The sequence below is a fragment of the Artemia sp. Qi Xiang Cuo genome, chromosome 4 (genome assembly GCF_049724085.1).
Source record: "Artemia sp. Qi Xiang Cuo chromosome 4, ASM4972408v1, whole genome shotgun sequence".
In the NCBI taxonomy this organism is placed as follows: Eukaryota; Metazoa; Arthropoda; class Branchiopoda; order Anostraca; family Artemiidae; genus Artemia; species Artemia sp. Qi Xiang Cuo.
Window position 1 is genome coordinate 10,455,732 of NC_142797.1, and position 12,008 is coordinate 10,467,739.

Below are 12,008 nucleotides of genomic sequence, written 5' to 3' on the forward strand. Positions count from 1 at the left end.
GGAAAAAATTTTGTTTCCAAATATGTTCACTGAAAAGTCCCATTTTGTGAATGCGTTTTTTCAGTAAGTTTGATAGAATTTTTTAAGGCTATATGTATATATGATTAGCTAATAGCTTCCTTTTGTAATTGAACCATCTGAGAAACATGAAAAACATGAAGGAAATAGTATCTTAAAGAATAGATAAAGAATTAGCTAGAATATGGTAGCACCTAAGGTTCACTGAAAACTTAGGATCTTCACATATTAAAATGGTGTTCGATGCTGTGTTTGTTAATGTATCTCTTAATTTTTTTGTCAAATGAAATTAACGAAGTTATTGAATTTTTAGTCAAAAGGTTTCTATATTCAAAAATGTTCTTGAAATATAAAAATTTTACCTTATAATTTCACTTATTAAAATATATCATTTATGTATATTATATATCGAAAATATGTAATATATATAAAAATGTTTAATTTTACAGAGAAAACGTTTGAATATTTTCTACAATGGAGCAGCTTCATTTTAACATGGTGATATTCAACGACATAATATGGTAGTATCAAAGCAACAAAAATAAGCAAGGATTCAAACTATGATGTCTATACAGTCGCAAGATTACAATTTCTTGAGTCCACCATAAAAACTATAAAAAGATCGTTATGTAGGAATGTTGGTCCAGGGTTGGAACCTCCGGCTCCGGCTGGTCACTGGGGAATCTTGGATTTAACTCCCACGCCCGCAAGGATTTCTTTAAATGATTGTCTTTAATTACCAAGCTACATACAATTAGTGATTATCACGAACTACGCTATTGAAAACTTAATAAACAACCTTAAATTACTATTCAGATCTCTTAATATTCTTTTCCTCTCCAATACACCACTCCAATATAGTTCCGATGCACGTAAATAAACCAATTTTGGCTCAGTATAGAATAAGATAGTTAATCATCCGCTAGTAATACCATAGGAAATATTCAAGAGAAATTTCTAAGGAATCATTGAGCAAAAAACTTCAACTTTGCGTTAAAAACAACTCTCTATACACATAATTTACCTGTAGGGTAGTTTTGTACACTATGAAAGAACGAGTAATTCAAGTTTTCTCAAATGTAATATCTTATCTCGTTTTATGTTGATAAAACCCATTCCTGTCCAGCTCAGCAAATATTTGAGTTATGCAACCTCTTCGCTGTGCCCTGTGTTGATTTTGGGTTCATCTCAACTATATTTACTTGAATGACATATTGAAGCGTATCTTCTAAATTATAAACTGTCAGCCATAACTTCTGTGCCTGTTTTTATCTGGAGAAAATGGCTTCCACAAACAGAAATAACTTCTATGAGATTCAAATTAATCGCTCACCCTCCCTCAAACCCATAGTTTATTGCCAACTCAAGAAAAGGTATGGAGAATATACTGAGATGGTGAGTTTGGAATTTCACTCTGGGGTCATCAACTTAATGATATTCACAATTTTTACGGTGTAGGCAGAAAGAAATAGAAGAAAAGTTTAAAAAAAAGACATCTAAGGCAATTTTAAGCATCTGGTGGCTGGAATACGTCGACAAATCTTTGTTGGTAGTGTTTTTCTTTCTTGAGATACCAAGGACAGTGAAAGTGAAATTTGATTGTTTGAACTGCTTAAGAGAAATTTACAGAACAATATCTTAAAAATTGAGAAAAATTCGAAATTCGAATTCTAATGCAAAAGGAGTTCAAATACACTTTTGCACTTTGTGGTTGTAGTGGGCTTCAAATCTGAAAAAAGAAGCCAGGTTAGGGGGGGGGGATAAACATAATTAAGCTAAAACTATGTCTCTGCAAAGGTCCAGTTAACGCATCAAAGAACCATCCATTTTACAGAATATATTTTAATCATCCAATTGGAGAATATGTGAAAGTTTTTAATGATACAGAGACGTGCTGTAGAAATTTAGGAATGATGAATGTTGGACATCAGGGATTATCAGGCTATTCGCTATCCAGTACTCGTCCTTCCGCCCTATAACAGTGGCTACTACCTTCTGTAAGCGTTTTGAACTTCTGTTCATTGACCATCTGAACGCGAAATGCTATGTTCCGCCTTACCAATTTGGATTCCAGCCACGTCTCAGTTGTGCCCACGCTTTGTCGGTTGGCGCTAACGCATTGATCGATGCTGATGCATCAGATGAAACTCTCGTGTTGACTGGGCATGATGTTCATAAAGCGTTCGACTCTCTCATTCACGCCGCTATGCTACTCCATGCAGCAAGACGTGGAGTAAGCCCCTCATATATCAGAGCCCTTCGAGACATGTATTATCGTCTTAGAATTCGCCTAATACTTCACCCATTAGCTAAAGTTGACGGCTCTCAAGTCTACGCACCAACCCCTAATATTTTTGTCATGTCGAAAAAAGTACCCGTCAAGGTGCTGTTTCTTCCTCTTCACTCTTCAAAAATGGAGATCTTGGTGCACAGTCAACTGTTCCCACATCTTGCATCTTCGCCAGTCTTGATTCATCTCTCGTATGTTCTGCAGACAACATTTTGAACTTGAGCAGCACTATCCAGCGCAATAGCGATATTTTTGCAACGGTACAATCTGAGTATGTAAAGCTAGGTCTTTAGTTCAATGCTGAAAAGTCTAAAGTTGCATTCTTCCTGGAATGAAGCGTCGCCTAGGGATATTCCTCTCGGTAATAGTAGGATTAAGCCAGTAGATCATATCACCTACCTCGGTCTTCCCATTGGTTCGTCAATAATGCGCACGCGACAACTATTAATTGCTCACATTGAGCGTAGAGTTAGGTTATCATATGCTTCTTTTGTAACTTATTAAATAAAAAAAACAAGTTTTTTAAACTGAAAGTAAGGAGCGACATTCAAACTTAAAACAAACAAAAATTATTCCGTATATGAAAGAGGCTGTCCCCTCCTCAACGCCTCGCTCTTTACGCTTAAGTTTTTATTGTTTTAAAAAGTAGAGTTGTGAGACAGAGTTAAACGTTAGCGTAAAGAGCGAGGCGTTGAGGAGGGGACAGCCCCTTTCATATACGGAACAATTTCTGTTCTTTTTAAGTTTTAATGTCGCTCCTTACTTTCAGTTTAAAAAACTTGTTTTTTTTTATTTAATTTCTGATCGTTTTTTAGTTAATGCAGCTTTTATTTTGGCTCACCGTCATTGAATAAGTAAACACAATTTGCCTAAAAATTTTACTCTTCTTTTGCTAAATGGCTGTCTCTAAATTTGGTTCTGACGTAATTTACAAATTAACTTACGTAACGAAGTTCTATATTTGCATATTTTTCTTCTGGCAAAAAATACGTTGCAGATATAGTTGCAATAGATAATGTAATAGGATTTTCTGATACGCTGAATCTGACGGTGGGATTTTCATTAAAATTCTTTCACTTTTAGGGGATGTTTCCTCCCTCTTTAAAAAATCAGGTAAATTTTCTCAGACTCGTAGCCTTTGATGAGTAATACTAAACTTAATAAAATTTATATATTTAGAATCAGCATTATAAGCCCGTTCTTTTTATACATTTATTGACATCAAAATTCCGTTTTTAAATGTTTCGATTACTATTGAGCCGTATTACCGACCGTTAGATGAAAGACCCGGATTTAAAGATCTTGTTTTTTTTTTTTTACGTATATGTTATTACGTATATGAGGGGGTTCTGCCCCTAGTCAATAAAACGCCCTTAACGTTGAAAGTTAAAAAAAAATAATTCACAAACCCCTGAATCACTAAGACCGTTTAATTAGAAAGCTCTTTTGAAAGCACTAAAAAAAACTGCAGTGTAGAGAGCGAGGTATTGACTTGGGGGAGAACCCCCTCATATACGTAGTAATTTCTGTTCGTTTTAAGTTCTAATGTTGCTTCTTACTTTCAGTTAAAAAAACTTTTTCTTTAAATTTAATTTCTGATTATTTTTCAAATAATGCTTGGAAATTCAGCGCACCCTTCATAGAAATATCCCTTACCCCAAAGAAACATTCTCCACGGAAAGATTCTCCCGAGTAACCCCCTCCTCCAGTCCCCCCCCCCACCAGAAAAAAATCTTTCCTGAAAATGTCTATATACTTCCCAATAACCAATACAATATGTAAGCAAAGGGCAAAGTCCATAACTTGCAGCCCTTCCCCTGGGAACTGTGGGGTATTAAGTCATCGTAAAACACATATTTATTAGATTCTCGACTATGCTGAACAAAATGGCTATCTAAAAATTTTAATTGGGTGAATTTGAGAAAAAAATGAGTGTGGGAGGGGGCCTAGTTGCCCTCCATTTTTTGGAGGGCACGCATCGTGATCTTTCTTCGAGCAAAAAATGCAAATTTCCACCTTTTTGCAGATAGGAGCTTGAAACTTCTTTTATAGGGTTCTCTGATAAGCTGAATGTGATGGTGTAATTTTCGTTAAAGTTAATTGAAAATGCAAAATTCCACATTTTTGCAGATAGGAGTTTGAAGCTTCTTTAATAATGTTCTTTGATAAGCTGAATCTGATGGTATGAATTTCGTTAAAGTTAATGAAAAGAATTTGCAATTAAAACAAAATTTCATTGTTTAAAAAAAATTGAGTTGTGAGAAAGTCAAACTTTAGCGTAAAGAGCGAGGCGTTGAGGAGGGGACAGGCCCTTTCATTTTTGATCGGGTGACTTTGGGAAAAAAATGAGCGTGGGAGGGGGCCTAGTTCCTCTCCATTTTTTTGGTCACTTAAAAAGGACACTAGAACTTTTAATTTTCGTTCCAATGAGCCCTCCCACGATATTATAGGACCACTGGGTCGATACGATCACCCCTGGGGAAAAAAAAAAAAAAAAATAAAATAAACACGCATCCGTGATCTTACTTCTGGCAAAAAATGCAAAATTCCACATTTTTGTAGATAGGAGCTTGAAACCTCTACAGTAGGGTTCTCTGATACGCTGAATATGATGGTGTGATTTTCATTAAGGTTCTATAGCCTTTAGAGGGTCTTTCCTCCTTTTTTCGAAAATCAGCCAAATTTTCTCAGGCACGTAACTTTCGATAGGTGAGATTAAACTTGATGAAACTTATATATTTGAAATCAGAATTAAAATCTGATTCTTTTGATGTATCTATTAGTATCAAAGTTCCGTTTTTTAGAGTTTAGGTTACCATTGAGCCGGGTCGCTCCTTACTTACAGTTTGTTACCACGAACTGTTTGATAAGTTACGGTTCAACCGCTGTCTTCTCTCGAAACTTTTAACTCTGTCGCTCTACCAAATTATCTGTATGTATCGCCGTTTCGGAAAATGCTCACAAATTCTGACAAGTCAAAAATTCGTTCAGTTTTCTTCCGGTTCGCAAAATATCTTTTACGTTTTCCCTCTTGGACGCGCAGTTCTTATCTAATTATAAAATTCAGCATTGCTGACCCCATTATAGCTGTGGAAAAGCAAGTTCGTGCTTATAATTCCCGTTTAATGAAGCTGAATCATCCCTGGTCGTCAGTAATGGCCCAGTAGCTGAGATGTATTTGTTGTGCTTTTTTAAGTGTTTGTTTCCGCGCTTAGCGTAATTGTTGCCGTTTTAAAACTGATTGATTATTTAGACTCTTTTCGTATGAGTCCAATTTAAGTGACGCTGGTTATTCTCAATTTTGGTGTCAATTTTTCTTTGATAATAAATTGCGTATATTACTAATAATTTAATTGTTTATTAATTATCGTTTCTTTTAAGCATACTGCTTTAAGTAAAGTTGTAAAAGGATCCGTGATTGAATAATTTCCATGTTTCTGTTATTTATGTATATCGGAGTAAATGAATCTTTGTTTAGAGTGATCTGAGTTCATGATCAGCGGGCGAACGTATCGTTTAATCGTTTTTACCGTTTCTTGTCATATTTACACTAGTTGATATGATTATCTACTGTATATTTTTAATTCACTGATGATTATTTGGGTTATCTTTTTTTACCAATTACGGCTGGATGCAATGATCTTCATATTGCTTATGTTTGTTCAGGATTTAGGAGCCTAAAAAAAGAAACATGTGGCGTACCTACAGAGCAGTGTATAGTTGAGTTTTTCTTTCTCGTTTTTGTAATCTGTTCTAAGAGCTGATTTAGATCTTAGTTCCAGCGTTTGCCACTAAAAACCACATGTATAACTCCTAAGTTTGTGTCTATTGCTTTTTTTGCTTATTGCTCCATCTTTTCCTTTTTTGTATGACGGGTTTTCCAATAAATAATAATAATATATATATATATATATATATATATATATATATATATATATATATATATATATATATATATATATATATATATATATATATATATATATATTAAATTATTTAGATGAATTTATTGATATTGGTTGTTGTAGTCGTTCGTCCTCAGAGCTTGTTTCTTCTTGAACGGCTACTTGTCACATGATTAAATTGTGTTGTTTTTTGTTTAATATAGTTTAATCAAATTCCAATTCAATTCATAGGATTTCTTTTCTCTTGTGAGCCGTTGTTATTCTCACTGATGCTTCTCTTCTGACCGCAGATCTCTTTTATTATTTGATGTGATCATCCCTGTCCCCAGGGGCGTAGCTCCAGCATTTTTATTGAGGGGGCAAAAAAGTTCCACATCCAGAGAGTCAAGGGGCATGGGCTATATAATAGGTCTTTTCCAATTTATTGGGGGGCAACTGCCCCCCTTGCCACCCCCAAACGACGCCACTGCCTGTTCCATATATTCTATTGCAGATGTAAGGAGCAACATCAAAACTCAAAACGAACAGAAAAGAAACGCTAAAGTTTGACTATTTGTCCCAATTTTCTAAGACCGGCCACTGAAACACAGGAGCCGTTTAAATGGAACAGGAAGCTTTTTCAAAAGTGCTAACAGCTTTAGCATAAGGAGCAAGCTGTTGAGGAGGGGACAACCCTTCATATACGGAATGATTTCTGTTCGTTCTCAGTTTTAATGTTGCTCCTTCTTTCAGTTAAAAAAAACTGGTTTTTTAGTCAATTATATAAGACACAGAATAAATTCACTCAATTGAATGGTCAAGGAAGTGACATAGCATTGCAATGCAATGCTAGCCTCAGGCGGCTTTTGGAAGCGACTAAATAAAAAAACAAGTTTTTTTCAACTGAAAGTAAGGAGCAACATTAAAACTTAAAACAAACAGAAAGTATTATGTACATGAAGGGGGATGCCTCCTCCTCAACACCTCGATCTTTACGCTAAAGTCTTCTTATACTTTTGAAAAAAGCTTCTTATTGTCCCAATTAAACGATCCTTGTTTTTCAGGAGATGTTCATAAAGAACGGGGACAAAATTCAAATTTTATCGTAAAGAGCGAGGTGTTGAGGAGGAGGCAATCCCCTTCATATACATAATAATTTCTGTTCATTTTAAGTTTTAACGTTGCTTCTTACTTTCAGTTGAAAAAAAACCTGTTTTTTTTAATTAATTTTTTATCGTTTTTTAAATAATGCCAGGAAATCTGGCCCCACCTCTACGGAGAAAAACCTCCCAAAAATATATCCTCTAAGTAATTCAATCCTGGTGAAAATTTACCCAGTACAATTACCCTTAACAGCTTCACGCGTAAAATTGAGACGGAAAAGAGAAAGCAAGAAATATAAAAAAAAAATTATAGGAATTCTGGCAAATCAAATTCCCCCAGTGTATAATTTCCTGTGACGAGTTCACGCCCTGGAAACTTCCCTCCACACGTAAAGTTCCCCGTGAAAAAGCAGCAGAAAATGTGTCTTCCCACCCTAAAATGTATGCATGCTTCCCAATGACAAATACTTAGCGAAAACAATGGGTAATTTTTATAAGTTAAAGACCTTCCCCCTGGGGCTGTAGGGTGGTCATGTTATATCCATAGGCATGGCTATTGGGCCTTTTAACTATGATGAACAAAATTGCTATCTCAAAATTTTAATCGGACTATTTTGGGGGGAAATGGGGTGGGGAAGGGGGCCAAGTTGCCCTCCAATCTTTTCGTTAACTTAGAAAGGGTACTAAAACTTTTAATTTTCGTTCGAATGAGCCCTCTCACGATACGCTAGAACCATTGGGTCGATACGATCACCCCTGAGATATAAAACCAAACAAACAAACAAAAAATAAATAAACACGCATCCGTGATCTTTCTTCTGGCAAAAATACAAAATTCCGCATTTTTGCAGATAGAAGCTTGAAACCTCTACGATAGGATTTTTTTATACGCTGAATCTTATGGTCTGATTTTCATTAAATTCCTAAGATTTTTAGGGTGTGTTTCCCCCTTTTTTCAAAAATAAGGCACATTTTCTCAGGATAGTAACCCTTGATGGGTAGCAGTAAACTTAATGAAACTTATATATTTGAAATCAGCATAATAATCGAATTCTTTTGATACATATATTGATATCGAAATTCCGTTTTTTAGAGGTTTGGTTACTATTGAGCCAGGTCGCTCCTTACTTACAATTCGTTACCACGAACTGTTTGATAGTTTATTAATAGCAGTAACATCTGGTAAACTCGACATCATTTGTCACATTTTTATTTTTAGGTGTTTCCAAATGAAAATCATTATGTAGCCGTCTTAGATTCTCGATTTGAAACAAAGGAAGGAGGAAGAGTTTTGAAAGTACGAGGTGTAACCGAAAGAGATGGCGGCACTTACAAATGCACTGCCGTTACAGGGTATGGCTCAGAAGATGCAATAATCTATCTTTACATCTCAGGCAAGTTTTTAAGACACATTTCTATTACAGGACTGAATTAACACAAGCTTCGAGTTCAATCTTATTTTTTAAATATCCTGAACTCCAGGGCTAAATCTAGGGGAGGGGAGGTACGTAGAGAAGTCCAAGCTGATAGGTTGTACTTCTGTATAGTGGTAACTAAATTGTATTATTACATTTATTTCTCTCTTTATTTCTTTACCTCATTCTTTCCCCCTAGATTATTCTTTCCCCAAAATTGTCCCTTAGATTTTGAAAAAAAAACTTTTTCGTTAAAAAAAAGAAATTTTTTTCATTTAAAAAAAATCCACCCCTTGATCTTAAAAAGCATCTTTCTCTTGTATTTCCATTAAAAAAAAGAATAAAAAAGATTTGCCCCGCTCTATATTTTTTGATTTAGTACCCATAGCTGTTCAGCCTACGAGCTAGCTGCAATGTTTTTTTCATTATTTATCTGGTATATATTCAGATAATAAACCCAGGGAAGTAAATTCACGAAAATATAGGAAAGTGGTAGGGCCAAGAGTATTTTCAAAATCTAGGGGAGATAATTTTGCTGAACCTTCGATTTTTTTTTACCGAAGGTGGCAAAACAACTGTGTTTTTCAATGGGAATAACCAAGCCAATTTTTTTCTGAAGATCTAAGGGACAGGGAAATCTAGAGGAGGTAACCCTCTTCCCCAGATGGGATTGAATAGACCTATGGGTGATTAATAGCAATGTAGGAAAGCCACTCCTTGACATTTTCTCCTTTGGTTTTCTCCTTGGGGTTATTTGCGGATAGCTATTTCTTGGTGGCAAAAAAGTCTCAGTCGGAAGAAAAAAAAATGAAAAGCAAAGCTTGCTTATAAGACATGATTGTGATGATTCTACCAGCTAGGTGAGACTAACAAATGATAATACAAGTTATTTAAAAATTAATCACGGTCCCATTATCATAATCAATTCTTATGTATAAACCAGCGTTAATAATTGGTCTCAGTCATTATTTTCAAAGTTTTTATTTCTTAAAGTAAGTGACAATAAAAAAGAGAACACTGGAGGTTTTATTAAAGTCAAGAGCGGAATAATTTAAATTAGGTACCAAAAAACCACTAGTCAGATACATTTTCCCCTAGAAGACTGGATTCGGTTTCCAAGCTTAGCCGATTCTTGTGTTTTTCACGAATTGTGTTTCATCAGCCAGCCAACTTGACGCTAGACGCGGATAATGGGAATAAACAACGGAAAGCTAAGTTGACTTTGCTTTGTAGCTTGTGAAAAAAAGACCTTATATCAAGTGCCTGCCTGAAGCAACTGTTACAGCATTTGCAGACGATACTGCGTTGACGATTTCTGCATGGTTACTAGAAGAATTAGTGGATAAAGCAAACCGAACGCTGGAAAACCTTTTGGTGTTTACCTCCTTGAGTTACCTTGCTGTTAATACTTCTAAGACAAATTATATGATTTTTAGTAGGGTAGGAAAAATTCTAAATAGTGCTTCTATAGTATTTGAAAATTTGTCGCTTTCACAGGTTTTTGAACATAAATATTTGGGATTTTATGTTGATAATAATTCTAGTTGGAATAAACACATAAATATGATTTCTTCTAAACTTGCACGAGGTCTTGGAGTGATGCGGCGTTTGAAACATGTGTTACCTTTAACTGTTTTAAGAAATATATATCATACTGATTTTCATCCTTTTATTGTTTGTGGTTGCTGTATTTATGCATCTAATTTTTCTTCAAATATTAAAAGACTACAGATTCTTCAGAATAAGGCGCTTCGAGTACTGGGTGAATTTGTTCAGTATGAGCACACGCGTGAATGTTTTATCAGTTTTAGAATTTTAAATGTTCAAGTTTAATTCTGATTATCATCATCATAGGACTAGAGGTCGTGGAAGCTTAGTCTCAGAATTAAGGAGTACGAGTGGATCTAGTTTTGCAATTAGAAATTATGCAGTTAGTTTGTGGCATGGTTTCCCAAGAGCATTAGGGAGTCAGAAAACCAGTTTCAGTTTAAAATGAGATTAAAAAAGTTTTTGTTGGGTGGGAATTAAATATTTTTGATTGTTGTTTGTTATTTTTTTTTTATTATTATTATTATTCGGGAGAGTTAAATTGTATTGAATGGTATGAAAAGAGTAGGAAGAGTGAATGAGTTTGGTTTATGATGAAATATTGTTTGACGCTGCTCAAGCCACAATAGTGGCTTAATAAAACGTCACACGTTCTTACCATTTCTACGTTTGTTGATAATGTTATTTAAAAATGTGGTAAGTGCCAGTTAAGTATGATGTAATTATTAGTTGAAAATAAAAGTCATCTCATCTCATCTCAAAGTATTTATATTATTATTATATATATATTATATTATTAGTATTTATATATTATTATTATATATCTAGTCCTTTTGATTTTTTGAGAATTGGGATTTTTTGCTAATGAATCGCAGGATCTAGATCTACAGCACCACAGCAATAAGAGTTGACTCAAAAGGTGAACTACGTGACCAGCAAGTAAATAATTGTAATCTTTTAAGACAACTTTGTAGTTAACCATTCTGACTGATTCTCTCTTGGCGAAAACAATATGCTTGATTGAATTATTAATGAATGTGACGAGCAAACTTATAAATATGAAATGTCGCAGTATTTATGAGAGAGGTATAAGTCAGTTTTCAGCAGTATCTAAGCGATAATAGAAATGGGCTTAAATTTGTTTGAAAAATAATTCAGCCCACGTGAGCCTTTAACTAAGAAAATCAGGTTTAACATGCCAAATATTTATTATCAAGGAGGCACACGTGTGCCTCTATAAAGAGGCGACCCACCACAATGTTAAGCGATTTCCGGTCCTAGCGGTCGCAGAGAGACAGCGGTAATCGCATTTTTTAGCCCAAGCTCAAACTAAGAAACGTGCAAAATTTCACCCCCCCCCCTCCAACTTTATCTTCATGGGTAAAAGTGGGCCGGAAGTTTCGACCCTCCGACCACAGCCCCCCTTTAACGTTGTCCGATTGGGTTGAAATTTAAAGGTTAAGTCTTCCTAGGGCCCGGGAGCTAATCCTCGAAATTTCAGCTCAATCCGATCACTCCTTCCCTGTTGTCCAAAAACCAAATATAGCCACTTAAAGTTCAAATTTTTTTTTTTTTGTTATCCACGCCTACAGGCCACAATTGGCAACTGATCCGGGTGAATGAGGACTCATTCGAAGCAGAATTCGACCTGTTAGGGCCTTTTGATATTTTCAGGCCGAAAAAATTATCCCCCGAATTTACATTTACGAAAAACCTCGTTTTCCTATAAGAGCCCATGTTAATTTTTCCC

General features: G+C 35.2%; 1 protein-coding gene across 3 annotated transcripts in view; it reads left to right on the top strand.

Annotated features, from left to right (window-relative positions):
- LOC148952773 (fibroblast growth factor receptor-like 1) overlaps nucleotides 1-12,008 on the top strand; it is a 217,272-nt gene that overhangs the window by 119,755 nt on the left and 85,509 nt on the right. For all 3 annotated transcript variants that reach the window (XM_089088081.1, XM_089088080.1, XM_089088082.1), the window contains exon 4: nucleotides 8,515-8,689. In XM_089088081.1, the coding sequence (XP_088944207.1) occupies nucleotides 8,515-8,689 (175 nt within the window). The remainder of the gene's footprint in view (nucleotides 1-8,514; nucleotides 8,690-12,008) is intronic.